Source organism: Venturia canescens, chromosome 1 (assembly GCF_019457755.1).
Source record: "Venturia canescens isolate UGA chromosome 1, ASM1945775v1, whole genome shotgun sequence".
Lineage (NCBI taxonomy): Eukaryota > Metazoa > Arthropoda > Insecta > Hymenoptera > Ichneumonidae > Venturia > Venturia canescens.
Genome location: NC_057421.1, coordinates 9,220,216 through 9,235,027, shown reverse-complemented (window position 1 = coordinate 9,235,027; position 14,812 = coordinate 9,220,216). Strand labels below are relative to the sequence as shown.

Here is a 14,812-nt window from a genome sequence, read left to right as displayed (position 1 = left end):
AAAAAAAACTATCGCAATTTTTATTTTGTTTGTGTGTATTCCGGTAAATTAATGTTATTGAAAAAAAAAATATATTTTTTCTTTTTCGATGAGTTATTCACCGAAATAAAATAAAATAATTTGAGAATCAATTTCGAAAAACTTTTTCCCATACACGATGATTCGAACAATTTGTTGGGTTTCCAAAATATTTTTGTGTAGTCCCAAGAACATAATACTATAAAAATTGTAAATAAAATATATTTTATTACAGTTTGTGGTTGTTTTATTTTTAATTTTTATTAAAATGATACAGTTAAAGGATTACAAAATGAACACGACTACTTGATATAATTGTCTCGTTATTATTATACTCCTTGTTCATTATTTTTTTGTCGAATGCACGGATCTTTTGTTTTTGAGAACGTTGAATTCCGGTAGAACATGATTTTCAAGGAGGTCTTTGTCGAACAAAAATCGAGCCAACGATTGATCCCCTATTCCCGATAACACGGTTACAAATTTTGCAATTTCATTGATACTCTTCATTTGACTTTCCATAAAATTTGTCACGATGAAATCATTCGCATTCAGATCACCATGATTCGTTGCTACAGTGTTCAAATTCACCAGCTGTTCTGTAATGTCGATCTCCAACTGGAGAGCTGTCTTCATAATTTTGATTGTTTTTAGAATTAATTATTTTATCAACACCGAAAGGACGTAGAACTATTTCGACGTATATACTCGTTGTGATTAAGTTATTACTTTGAAAGCGTTTATGGGACATTTCCAATCTTGATCGTTGGGACTTTCAATCGAACACAGATCAACCTTCCCTCCTCGCATTTTAATATAGTTCAGACACTGTAGAGCATGTTCGTGCTCCTCTTCGTGCATTTGAGTGAAGAAAGATTCGCAGCCTGGTAAAGCAACGTCAACGCGACCGAAATAACTGGCCTGCGAATATGACACTTTTCAACCAAAACTTCTACGAACAAAGTAATGTGTCGATTTTTAAGAATACAATGACTTTTCATCATAGGTACATATACCATTGACAAATAGTAATAAAAAGCTTTGAATTCTAAGTTGATTTGTTGATTAAAAGATGCCTCGGTTTCGGGATGGAAGTTGAAAGTAATTCGGTTTCCGGTTGGCCACTTAACCTCTTTTCCATCGCAATAATCGCCCGGGTTTGAGGAATTACAATTTTTCCTATGTAAATATTTGCCAATGATGCAATGCCGTGGTAAGAAGAGAGCAATGAATTGTTTGCTCAATGGTGATACAGATTTGATATAACGGTGAATCATGTTTTAAAGTATCGAAAAGACCTGTGTGAAATCGCAAAATTTTGGCAAAGAGGTTATACATCCCAATCAAATCTGACGTTCCGTGATGTGCGACTTGATTATTATCAGATCCAATGAAGCTCTTGTTTTTCTTTCATCGATAGTAGAAGTGTAGTGAAAACTGCATAAATAATGAATGAATTTTCCCACAGTTTTGTTCATATATATATTGACTTTATTAGTATTTCTCACATCTTGAGTTTCTAAGCTTGGTACAATAATACCACATTTTTTAAAATACTGTTTGAATAAAATTTATAGCTGTATTCAGTTCTGAATTTTTTCAATTGTTCACTGATCAATGATTAATACAGAGTTCGGTAGAAAATATTTCTCCCATTCATGGTTTCCTAAAATTATGTGCGCATTTCAATTGACCATTAGCAAATAAAAATTGTTGCATAAAAAGCTCATTATCATACGTAAACATGTCAATGAACAAAAGTTACTCGTTCAATTCTTTGTCAAACACAAAAACTCCAAGACCCTCTCCGACTCTCTCAAGATTTGTTATGTGATCAGAAATCTCCTTTATCGCATCAACCTGTTCCTGCAGGTATTCACTTTCAAGGAAATCTAATAGATTTGGATCGTTGTGACTTGATCCAAGTGCGTGAAGCTCCAGTAAGCTCTGCAACGATAATATTTTCAAAATTGAAATATTGTCCTCAGCATTTATTCAAACTTAGAAATTCAACAAGATTTTCGTGATTTTTTCAACATATAATTTTTCCAATTATATTCCTTATAAAATTATTATAAACGATTTATTTTCAAACGAAAAATAAATAATTTGATCATCGCATATTAGTTTCCGTGACATGAACTCGAACAAAATTATTGACGCGGACGAATGCATAATTCATTAGTGTGAGTGGTGGTTGAAAAAAAGTATTGAAAAATAGCTTGACGTTTTTGCAAGTTTTCTTTGAATTCGAAGTGCGATGTGAAAGAGCCTGCGCGACAGCACGGTCGAAACTGCGCGTGCGCAGCTCTAAATATTAACGTTCTCGAAATACCGTACTTTCTAAACATGCATAATTAGTAACGTTTCAAAGCAACTTTCAAACTGTGAACTTTCAAAGCAGTATCACTGGATATTTGTTTTTAGCAATAACGAATAAATAATAAATATTGATTGGTATTAAAATTTAAGCTTTCCCGAGAATTAATGCAAATTCTCATCTTAATAATCAGAATTTCATTGAATTTTATTGTTATTCATAATTATGGCGTGAATTTTCATTTGAACCCAAAATAAAAATATTATGGCTATTATAATGCCAAAACTGGAAAAAAAAAAAATAAAGGTTGGAGGAGCTGGGATTTGAACCCAGGACTTTCCGCATGCGAAGCGGACACTCTACCACTGAGTTACACCCCCACTTGATACTTTAGGATTGAAACTAGAATTAGTTCCGTGTTCTATCGTATTCATTGCGCGTGCACGCAACAAAAAAATGAGTATAAAAACAAATTATTGCTTGCGGAATTATTTTTTTATAAAAATAAAATTGATTCCCATTCTGAACTGGCAAATGAAAAATTTTAGTTTCAACATATTCCTTACCAAATTGACTTGTTTTTCAAGATCCAGTGCTTCGGTCATGGCTTCTTTGGCTGTACCCCAATCGCTTTTTGACGGTACTTTAATATCTTCCATAACGATTGTGCCACCTCGTTTATTCTGATAAGTCAACAACTTCATAGCGTGTTCACGTTCTTCGTCCGAAGCTTTTTTGAAATAATTGTGAAGTCCTGGTAAAGCCACATCGCTGCGATCGAAATGATACGCCTTTTTTAGGATGAAAAAAAACAACATTTTTCATTAATGTTAGTATTTTTTGATTTTCGTTATGAATTTACTTTAGTAGAGGGAAAAATATATTGCAGGTGCAGAAAAAACTGTTTGTTAGCATTTCGGCGCACGCTTCATAAAATAAGAAGTCTGGAGAACGTGATCTCAAATTTTTATCGCCCAAGTACAACGAATTCACTTTTTCATTGAACTCCTTATTTTTTTTCTTATCATAGAGCTAAAAAATAATTAGCCTTTTCATCAAGGAATTTCCATTGATAATTTGTAAGCTGAGTGCCAAGAATTGTAAAAATATTGCCAGATTTCAAAAAATTCAGGAAAAACAATAAATCTGTCGCTGCTGCAATGCCTCGCAACTACACTGCTCATGCCAGGAAATATCGCGCAACACGATTTTGCACCATAATGACGAAATCATATTCATTCGATTTTATTAATTATTCATATTGACTGAATTTCAAAAACATCGCGATCACATAGGGACGATTTTGAGCACTCGTAAAAATGCGAGAATTTACCATTGACAGGTAAACGTAACTGGCATATAATTCCATATTGATTTGTTTGTTGATAGCTCGTTCGCATTCTACGTGAAAATTTTGCCTCGGTCTGCTCATTTTGTTCATTTTATTTTCGACCTTCGAAAATAACTGTTTGTTTATTTAACAGGTGTACGTTAATGGGAACTCTTCTGCGGTTATATATATATATGTGTGTGCATGTGTGTTACAAATACGTGAGTGTATAGGCCGTGGTCTACGAAGAGCGGTGCACAATTTTGTAAACACTTCTGACACGCTGTCTGGAATACACTGCGGCGAAACGAAGACTCGCCTTAGGTCGATACGCAAGTGAATATATGTGTGGACTAAAAACACGAGGAAATGGACCTGCGCCGTAAAAACATTTTCGTATTATATTGTCCTGATGAGTGGGGACGAGTACGCACGTAGCGAATTTGGATGTGATAAGCAAAATATGTTGCGTTAAATGATGAAACGTGTCATCAATAAATATCCTTCTTCAAAATCACCAGAATTTTTGAATCCACAAGTACGAATTTTTTCTAACCTTAAATGTAACGCGATCTATGAAGTTGTTTTGTTTCGAAGGTATTGCAAAAGAATGTTGTGTTTGTCAGGCCCATTTTTTCAAAGTTTTTTCTACGCATTTCTACACTCCTGTAAGATATGAATCAATCAACAGATTAGTGCCTTAAGAAATTTACGAGTCGATTTGTGATGAGACGAAAAACTCGAACTTTTGGTTAGGAAAGGCCTGAAAAAAATTTGATGAATTTAATATTTTTGAATTTGGAGATCAAAGTTTATAAACACAAAACGGAGAGAGCATTCAATTTGTATCAGTTAGAATTCATACCACGAGCATTGATATCGTTTAATTTTTTGTATTTTCTGCGGCGTATCTTCTGATGTTTTATGTTGTTTTTATTAAGAATGTACAGTTACAGTTATGTGCCAACTAATTTTAGAGACGTGACGTACACAATCAAATAAAAGGAGAGAACACTGTTTTGAAAGAGATAACGGAAAAGTTTTTTACAATCTTTGTCATTAGCATTCATCCATGATAATATTTGGTTCACGGAACGTATGCCTGTTCTCGAAAGTTCGGAAGAAATATATGCGTACAATATTTGCGTAAATAATTACGGCTTTTGAATCATCTGACTGTTATCATCAGAAAACCAAAAGTGAAAAAGCGTTGTCCGGATGCTTTTCGAATCTGCGCCACATGACGACTGCGAGTATTCCTCGCGAGATGTCGCGATACTTCATTCCCAGCTGGAAATCAGCTGATGGAGAAATCCGTTATCCATTATCGGAATCAGATCTTCGGGGTTTCAGATAATTCGACATCACGAAATGGTTTTGTTGAATATGTGATTATACCCATACCTGTGTGAGATCAAATACAATGAGCGAAATAAATATCAACAAAGTCCTGAGAAAGAGTGTCGCGTCGTATTTTTCCTAGCGTTACATGGAAATAATACATTATTTGTTTCTTTGTGTGCTAAATTTTCGCGCGCTCATTTCATCATTACCAAAAAGTGACGAGTGAATTATGAAAAACGCTAAAACAGAAATGGAATATTCATCGAAAAATAATGTGAGCTATCGTTATCTCGTTACGTGATTATGTACAAAGCTGCGAATTGTGCAATGAGTCATCAGCATTTTGATAAGACTGGCAATCGAACGTTTCTCACAGATATAGTAGTACACACATGTGTGCCTCTGTAGGTGTTTTTCTTATACATGTGTGTTTCCATCGTTGCCTATGAAGAAAAAAGTGTAAACAAAAAGTCTCGAACCGAAAAACGGAAAACGTAGCAAAATGAAGAGGCTTACTTTGCATATAAATTTTTTGGTATTTTTTACGATGGTATTGGAAATCTCAGCGGCAACACATTGGGTTATTTCTGATAATGGCAGGATACAATCACAGGTTAGTATTAGATTTTCTATTTTCCAGATTTTATTATCCCCGCTTTGCAAGTATTCTTTTCATATTTAAAGCAAGTTTTTGTTCCATTTGTTATGTTATGTCAGCAAATTTCAAATAAAGTGAAACATCGTTATTATTATTAAACCAAAATTAAGGTTTTTGGAATATTCTGTTTTGTTCAGTTTTCATGACTAAAAGAAGGTTTTGTTTATTATTTTTTAGATGTTTATATATTCGAACTGAGCAAATTCTTTTCTGAGTTTTTACCTAGAACCTCTTGCCTAGAAATTTTTGCTATAAACACAACCATACAAAAAAACATTAATGTTTTTCACAACTGAAAATTTAGGTAAATCAAAAGTATCATAATTTTGTTTTAGTTGGACTCAATTTTTGAAATGCGAAGACCATCTGATTTAACAGCATTTTTAGAACAAGAAAATCGTTTGAAGGCACTTAGAGAGTTATATGAAAAAATAGCGGCAAAAGAAGCCATTCTCGATGGTCAAATACAAACTTTAGATTCTGTAAAAGATGTAGAATCTTGGCTCCACTCGTCGAGCCCGGGCTGTCTGAGCCCGAGCCTCGAGCGTGAAGAATTTGATTTTTATACCAGCGTAGCGACAGATGGAAGTTGGAGGAAAGGTATAACGTAAGTGACGTTTTATTCTTTGTATCACAAGATTCATCAGAAATAATACTTTTTCATCTGTTAATCATTTGGATTGATTTCCAGTGAGAAAGATTACATGCTGGACGAAATTTCAATTGAGGGAGAGAAGAAGGAACCGGACTGCAAGAAAACATTTCCTTTAGACTTTAGCGTTTATACTTTTGAGCACTTGAGTGTAAGAACAAGTCAATTAATTGACGTTAAAGCCGGTTTTACTTCTGCACATGTATTGTTTACACATGCAATAATAATGATGATTTAAATGATCACTGAGCAAAGTTCTTAACTTATATATTTATTGTTGAATTCGTAAAAAACAACGAGTTTTCAGAACTACTCATTCTGCTGATTATTTTTTATTAAATTGAGGCTTTAACGTCTGCTTGAACATCCAAGAGAATCTTGGCAACACCAATTACAATGATAATTACAATTGCAGTGAAATGTTACAGGCTATGCAAAATAGGAAGGATCTGGCTCAACCCCAGGAAAAGGATCTGATAAAATATTTACCACAAGGTACGGATCTGAGAACATTCGGGCATCGGATCGCTCATGGGTTGATGCGCAACAGCACATCCTGGCTGTACCTCAATCTCGCTGCTATTTATTGGCGAATTAATGGCGACACTTACAATGCTCTGGAATGTGCGAGACGAGCCATTGTTACATCTCCTCGGTATACTTTTATTTTCGTTATATATTTATATATTAGCGGTAGAAAAACGTGTGAACTATTGCACTGTCTCCAGACAATTGCTGAATTAAAAGTATTGAATGTAGACGCTCCAAATCAAATGAGTTTAAAAAAATATTATTCCTAATGAAAAATGAAACAGTTGTTGAATGAACACCAAAATTTTTGGTTCCTACAATGAAAATTTCATTTTCTGCTCACTTATATCTTCGTTCTCTTATTTCTAATTAATTCTTCTTTCATAAATGAATTTCATTGTTGTTGCGTTAAAATAACACAGGCTGCGATTTATTATCAAAAGATCTTTACGTACGAACAGATATTTTAGCTTCATCTCAAGCTTTCTCAGCACTGGTCATTGATAAATTAAAATAGGATTCAACAACACTGAAAATAAATTTTTAAAGGGAATATCGTGACATACCGTTGTTAACTACGGGGGGAATTTTACACGCTGCAAGACATTCAGCGGAGGCTGCCATAGTATTACATACAGCGATTGATCATGCACCCAACGAGTCACATCAATATCTTGCACTTGGACACGTTTATGCGGTACTTGGTGATTACAATAAATCGTTATTGTGTTACGACAATACATTGAAAATCGCACCAAAAATGGAACAGGCTAAACTGGCGAGACACGTTGTTCTTTGTCATCAACGCTTGGACACATCTTTGTTAGTTTTGTGCAAGTAAGTAAAGAAAACTGGGAACACTCATTTGCTGGGATTTTTTAATAATTCGATCGCATTAACAGTTATGGAAACTGAATAGTGCGACGTTAATTTTTTGAGAAATGAAAATGCGTTTTATGAGTATGTGCTTGAATGTGCTCGAAAGGAAAGCACACTGAAACTAGCATTGAGAGAGCAATTAATTCTATTATCCAATGCATACGAATTTTTCATGTCGCTTTCAAGAATCATGGATGACGCAGTGACCGAATTACTGGAGTATCAGAAAAATTACGAGGATTTGCTGAGATTGAGGGATAAAATGCTACGTGATCACTCGATGAAGTTTTTGCTGGCAAAACTTGGTGCGGAGCGACTTGGAACTCTGCTCACTTCCAAGGAGCGTTATGAAAGTTGTGTACAACGAGAAGGAGGAGACGCACAGTTTTTGTGTTCCATTACTAATGAGCTTGGTCGCACCTCCCAAATTGATATTGGAGCCAGTTTGCAACAGTTGCAACACGTTGAAAATCAAGTGCAAAAGCTGAACGACCGTATGACAAATCCCGAAAATTTTCAAAGCAAGTATACGTTTTTAAACGTTACACTACATGCTATCGAAACAACCATTTATCTTAGAGCCCTGCGCAACATATTTTTCTGAACGTAAAGCTTGCAACGGGCTTGAAAACAACGTCAATATTCTCCTTGGCAGAAAATATTCCTTGTGAACGATAATAAAGTCTAATTATACATCATTCTTTGCGTTTTCAATAATGAAAAGAGTTGAGCAAGCCATAGTCACATTTGATTCAAATGTATTGATAAAAACTTTGGAAAATGAAAAACAAAGTATGGTCATATGCAAAGATGACGTTTTTAATGAAAACTGTAGGCCGTAGGGTCATTTTTGTTAGATATTATGTTGGCAATTATAGACATAAAATCATAACTAAAGCCTTTACCATTTGTTCAGAGAGTATCAAATAATAACAACTTTCAAAGCAACTTCCAATTTAGAGAGTACTGATTTTGAAACTTATCTTAAACTTCGAAGTTTTAACATTTCTCTGAGGAATGTAAACTTGCGAGATAAATAAGAAAAAAAATTAAATAACCAAGATGTTAACCCGTTCTCTATTTTTTTTCATTCACAGGAAAATTTGATCGGTCGGTAAACATTAAGAAAGCAACAAATGAAGAAATATTGCCACAATTTGGTAACTTTTTCACGGAGCCAGCAGGAAAAATGAAGTACAATAATAATGCGATTAAAAAAAGTAAAGCACCATTTGAGAACAAAAATTGGCCTTCGGAAGCCGAATGTATCGGTCAATCGTCGCTAATGATGGAAGCCCGACAATACACGCCCGTTCATTTGCCACCTGAAAACAAGGGTTATTTGTAGGTGCTCCAGTAGTTTTTCAGGTTTACGTACAAATGATTTCTAGTTGAAAATAATTTTCTTCTGCTGTGTACAGGACTCACTTGTTCGTGAGCACGTTTATACAGATTTATTCAGGCGAGGAGCACGCCCTCCCGTGGTATCCGCCAACTTGTCAAACTCCGGAAAGCTACGACACGAAAAACATTCCTTCTTTGTTATTAACGACCGCGAGCAATACTCCGAATTCTCCGGAACGAAGCCTCGCTCCTTTCATAACGAACTTGGTCAAGGGGGCTGAACTCGCTGAGATTGGCCAAAGAATATTGACCGCAACCAAAGCGGTAAATAAGCTTATTTTTTTGACGCTTGAAAATTTGCTCCTTGTACGCTTTTCGTGGAAAACAGGAACATTGAGTTTCTTTTTATTGTAGAGACAAAATTTACCGTTTGGAGATTAATAGTCAAACCCTAATTGGATTTTATTGGTTATTGAAATTTTCCAAATTCAAGCAGGTCATGCAAAAATGACAGTATTTTCAGATAGCCTAGTTTAAACGAAATATAATTAAACAGAGAGTTGCGGCGCCTTGGGTCCTCTCCGTGTTGGCTTCTTTGCACTGGCGTATCATCGGCAAGCCAAGAAATGCCTTGGATTGTCTCCAGCAAGCGTTGAGCAACGTTCCAGATAAATTCCGGGATGTTCCTCTCGTGAGTATCGCTTCGATCGGCCAAAAACTTGGTTTCATCGATGAAGCTTTGAGGACAGCCAAAGAGGCTCTACGTATTAACTCAATCGAGGTAATTTATTATTCACAAGCAGTATGCATATGAACATTTAAATTTCAACGTAAAATATTTTCGGCATAATCTCTAATTAATTGCCAAAGAGATTACTTTGAAATCTTTTTTTGATCCTTTTTCAACTTAAAACTTGTATTTTTATTTTTTGTTAATAATTTACAAGATGCACAGTAAACAAGGCATAATCAGTGGACACACAAAACACGAATTTATTAAAATTTGTAAGCAGAAATTTTGCTCATTTTATTGCTATATTGGACTGTTTTAGCCTGCGACGAATTACCTGTACGCGACACTACTCCACGCAAAGGGTAACCTCACTGGAGCGATCCATCATTTGAAACAGTCACTTCGAGTGGAACCGGATCTTATGGAAGGCAGAGCTTTGCGGCTATTACAATCTTTGACTTGTGAAAAAAGATTGTTGAGCACACGACAATCAGGTGAATACGACGAATTTATTATTTGGTATTGCGATTGTAAAAATACATTAAAAAACGGAAAATAACAATTTTGTTTTCACAGTTCACGGTGTTTATGGAGTTGAGCGAATTGAGAGTTCAGGATTAACTTGTCTTTCACCGGAAATCATAGCTAGAAACGATTTACACGAGGGCGAAACAGTTTTGTGCGTCGAAGACGGTGACGATTGTAGACCGATTCAGTGCTTCGCGATGAAAACGAACGTGGATCAAAGTACAGCACCCTAAAACAGAGGAAAATCTACTCTGACAATCAATGAAAACGCACGAAATTTTATTCATCTTTTTTTCGTTCGGACCAACCACAAGTGAGCATATTTTAAGCGAAAAATATTGTGTAGAGGCTGAAAGGGACAAAAATTGTGATACACACATATCGAATTGTGGCGCACGAGTTCTACGACATTCCACGATTATAGCAATACTCGCAAATAATTTCGAGTCGATTCTCGAACGAGCACGAATATTTTCCCAGAGAAAAAACAAAAACATTTTTTTCACTTTCCAAGTTTCAAGCACTCATAGTGTTGTTGCTTTTTTTCATAATTATCTTCGTGGAAAAAAATGTACTTACCGATATACAATTGGTGTTTCTATGTCCGTGCCTGTTAATAAAAAAATTTTTAATAGGTACAAAATTTGTTATCAAATCCACTCGTCGGATAATGCTATTTGCATTATTATCGTACAGATTTTCGGTCGTTCTCTCTAAAGAGAATTGAGCAGGTTGAGAAAAACTGAACATTAGTGATAGAGCAAAAATATTTGAAACATGATCGACATCACTGGAATTCATTGGAATTTTTCGTTCAACTTTTTCTAGTACCAATTTACAAAACAATGTACAGTTTTTATTGTTTCATTTTGAAGATGCAATCATTTCGTAAGTAAAAGCAACGAGTTTGAAATGACTTTAGCGACGTGGCATTCAAAATGCTGCGACACAGAGATGTAGATAAAATTTTCTAATGATTTTTACCTTGAACAAAAAACGTTTTTTATTTTCATGCAAAAAATTATAATGCCAAACTTGAATATTTTTCTTATAATTCCGTGGAATTCGATTGTCGTTGATGCGCGTTTTTCATTATATTTTTCGTTGGTTTAATTAAAGAAGTTGATATTATCGAATTCCTTTGCTTTTGTTATTCAGGCAGAAAACTATCGATTGTTTCAAGCGGTTCGCGTCAGTCTGTTTGACACAAGTCTGAAATCATTTTCATCGTTGTTAACCTGAAAAAAAAAACTCGGAAACTCGTACGATCATGCTGTTTCAATAAAACAGCATTTTAATTGCTGTAATTGTGGAAATTTTCATTAGCGATTGAAGGAATCGCCATGGAACATTCGGTGGCGAACTCACCGAAGAAATCGACCGAGAAAACCTAGAAACTTTTTCGATGCGCAGCTTTACCGTGTCTAAATAATGAATTTGTTAAACTTGCAGGTCACAAGAAAGCGAGAAGCGAAGCGCCGATTTTTCGATCGATGGCGAGGCGTTGAACGACTTACTTTCCTTCCAGATCAATAATTTACAGAGTTCCTGTGAATGTCGAATTTCACTTGGAAACTTCGACCTTTCCAAATTCAAACTTGAGTATCCGATATTGTTAAATTATCGAAGTCATTTAAGCAAGGTTGGAATAATCAATACAATTTTCTTGACAGCAAATATCTGCTAAATTGAACTTGTCCATTTATTGCGCATTTTTACAAAGAGACAATGAAAAATATTTTGAATTTTCATTCCGTAACAGATATGCTTTCAATTCAGAGGGAGATAGAGCTCGGTCCCAGTGGGTCTTCGCAGCAACTCTGACTCACCAGTATACTATAACGCTCGATTGGTTTCCGGTTCCTGTCTCTTCGGTTCTTCGGCCTCTCTTTCTCTCCTCGTTTGTTTTTGGCTTCAAAGTCGCACGATGTGTATCGTCTTACCTCACTGAATCCAACGTTCGGACATGTGCACATGTAGCCGTACATATTGGCCTGGTTCTATATCTATAGATTTGTATGTGGGGATTGATGGAAGCTGCATAATGGAAGCCCCATCATAGCCGCTGTCACACGCACAAGAGTCTCATGTCTAATCTTGTGCAGTGGCCAGCAGCTGCACTGAGGTCCAAATCCCACTCTCAGCCACTGTCTTTGGTCATGAGGTGGAAATCGTAAACTGGTTCGTTGAAATCTTCTACCGAATTTCTTTTATTTTCTTCATGTAGAGAATCGACGTTGCGCTATCGCGTAGGCTGGAGCCTAAGTTTGTGAATCCCGATGCCCTTGAGTTCGTTCGTGATACAGAAGTCGCAGAAGTTAAACCTTGTAGTAAAATCTAGTGAGAACTCGATGAAAAGTAATCATTTTTAGTATTTCTTCATTTCAAATTGTCATTGGTATTTTGTATAATTACTAAACTTGCATTATTTTAAGTTAAAAATTGAATTTTCGATCATAACACTTTGGAAAAAGCTGGACTAACAATATTTAAACCGAGTGTGGGCAAGTAGCGATAACATTTTTCAATGTTTCTTGTCAAGTCCTCGGTTGGCATACATTCTCGGTATAAACTCTAGTCGGAGACCCAATTTCGTCTCGAACGAGAATCTTGAATTAATGAATCGAGAGAAATCATTCCAAGAATTTCTGCATCTACGAATAGTCTGCGTCTACGAATAATCGAAAAAAAAAGTGTTGATTGAATCATCAGCTCCGTCGAGGCAATCTCGATCACGAGTTCATTGAATCTTAGAAAACATTCCTGAGACCAAAAAAGTCATTTTCTTCAATTTTTATTCGTTGGTCCAAGAAACAATACAAGGTGCGTGAGACGAGAGTTCAGTGTTGTGGGGCAAAGGTGAAAAGGTGAAAATTTTTTTCTCTAGTAAGGTCGTAAATAAAAAAAGACAGACAAGTAGAGCTAAAGCGTCATATACGAATGAGATATGTAAAAGGCCGAAAGGAATATAAAGCTGTTGGTGGAAACGAGACATCTGGAGGTGCTATAGGACGATGGGACAGTTCGCTTCTTATGGAAAATTCAACGACTTCGATCTCAACGAAACCCAACCAAGGGGGGCGGGGCGGGGGTTACACATGATTGTTTCGACCGTCCTATATATAACATTTAACGTTTCAACGATGACCGGACGTACGGTCTTTGTACAGCCTATCACTATCGTTTCGTTCTTGCTTCTTACCTATTGCTTTTTCTCACACAGGTACACACACACGCACGCACGCACGCACACACACGAGCTCACATTCGCACACATGAGAGGCTTGTTTCTAGCCGTCGTATGAGGGCCTTCGATCATTTTTATTCTCACGGATACTTTACGTGAACTCGCCGTACGATCTATAATGATAAAACTAGCTCAAACGAACAACCGGGTTACGAAAATAACAATAACAATGATAATAGTTTACTGGAATATTGAATGCACCGTTTGTATAATCGAGAGTAAAAGCGCGCGGATACATTCGTTTCTTTGGACGCTGCATACTACGAAAATGAAAGAAATTTTCGTTTTTTACAGTTTTTCACGAAATAATCAACTTGTAGATTATTCGAAAACTATTTTTTTGAAGAAATACCGAATGAGGCTAACTAAAAAGTTACGCACGACGGAGTTTCAGTTTCGATCTAATTTTTGAAGACCCTCAGTTCAGATTTTACCTTCTTGGTATTAGTATCATGTTTCTGGTTGTACTGCAATTGAAGAGAACTTTAATTGGAGTGCAAAATTGTTTCTCGTTACTGTTTGTATGCTGAGGTCGAGTAAGTTTTAAGTTGATGGTACCAAAATGAATTGACTTTGGACTCTGATGCCAAGCATCATTAAAAATTGAAAAAATTGATTACAAAATGAAACGAATGCGATCAGGAGTAACTCAAAATCGAGTGAAAATTTGAAGTTTTTATCAGGAAGTCGACACGTCGTTGGTGGTGAACGAATTTTTCAATGATATTATTCGACTAAACTTTTTGTTACAATTTATACTGACAAGAAGAGAAAAATGTCAGTGAAGAATAATTTGCGACGAAATGATTCGAATTTAGCATCGGGGAAAAGTGTTCTTGCTCTTTGTACTGAGGGTGGATGAGTGTAAAAATGAAAACTGTAACTCACGTACCACGAAGTTTCGGTCGACAAAGATTCCATCGATCATTCATTGGCATCGAATTAACCAATGTTTCGGAGGTGAAACCGAAATCACTATGAAAATATTCCAAATTCATTCATTCGGTGGAAACGTTGTTGCCTTTTTATTTGCATATTTCATCGTTTATTATACTCGATTCCGTCGATTCCCATCATGCGTACCTTACACCACGTATAACACAAGACAATTCTACTGGCTCGAATAAAACGAATGTTTCGCAGCACTTTTAGGATCCACTGTTTCCAGCACAACTGCCTTTGCTATGTTCTTACACCCCCTGTTATATACCTCACAGACACGTGGTCA

The 14,812-nt window shown here is 35.8% G+C and overlaps 3 protein-coding genes and 1 non-coding gene across 5 annotated transcripts; 1 reads left to right on the top strand and 3 right to left on the bottom strand.

The window, feature by feature from the left end:
* Positions 1-253: 253 nt before the first annotated feature.
* On the bottom strand, positions 254-1,348 carry LOC122419232 (soma ferritin-like). The gene is made up of 3 exons (XM_043433628.1): positions 1,035-1,348; positions 748-939; positions 254-648 (listed from the first exon to the last, which is right to left on the bottom strand). The coding sequence occupies exons 1-3, from the start codon at positions 1,293-1,295 to the stop codon at positions 364-366; spliced, it is 738 nt and encodes a 245-aa protein (XP_043289563.1). The 5' UTR covers positions 1,296-1,348; the 3' UTR covers positions 254-363.
* Positions 1,349-1,486: 138 nt separating this feature from the next.
* On the bottom strand, positions 1,487-4,065 carry LOC122419231 (soma ferritin-like). The gene is made up of 3 exons (XM_043433627.1): positions 3,672-4,065; positions 2,905-3,129; positions 1,487-1,965 (listed from the first exon to the last, which is right to left on the bottom strand). Exons 1-3 carry the CDS (start codon positions 3,777-3,779, stop codon positions 1,780-1,782), a joined length of 519 nt encoding a protein of 172 aa, XP_043289562.1. The 5' UTR covers positions 3,780-4,065; the 3' UTR covers positions 1,487-1,779.
* Positions 2,647-2,718, bottom strand: TRNAA-CGC (transfer RNA alanine (anticodon CGC)). Its single transcript has one exon. It is a non-coding gene; the product is annotated as a tRNA-Ala (tRNA).
* Positions 4,066-4,525: 460 nt separating the features above from the next.
* On the top strand, positions 4,526-10,975 carry LOC122419229 (tetratricopeptide repeat protein 17). Of its 2 annotated transcripts, none has more exons than XM_043433620.1 (11): positions 4,526-5,625; positions 6,006-6,277; positions 6,362-6,473; positions 6,751-6,977; positions 7,457-7,690; positions 7,919-8,253; positions 8,830-9,076; positions 9,154-9,400; positions 9,633-9,857; positions 10,129-10,303; positions 10,386-10,975. In XM_043433620.1, the coding sequence occupies exons 1-11, from the start codon at positions 5,515-5,517 to the stop codon at positions 10,568-10,570; spliced, it is 2,370 nt and encodes a 789-aa protein (XP_043289555.1). In that variant the 5' UTR covers positions 4,526-5,514; the 3' UTR covers positions 10,571-10,975. The 2 variants fall into 2 exon arrangements, with proteins under 2 accessions (XP_043289555.1, XP_043289554.1); XM_043433619.1 differs by having other exon boundaries at positions 4,531-5,625; positions 7,403-7,690.
* Positions 10,976-14,812: the final 3,837 nt, after the last annotated feature.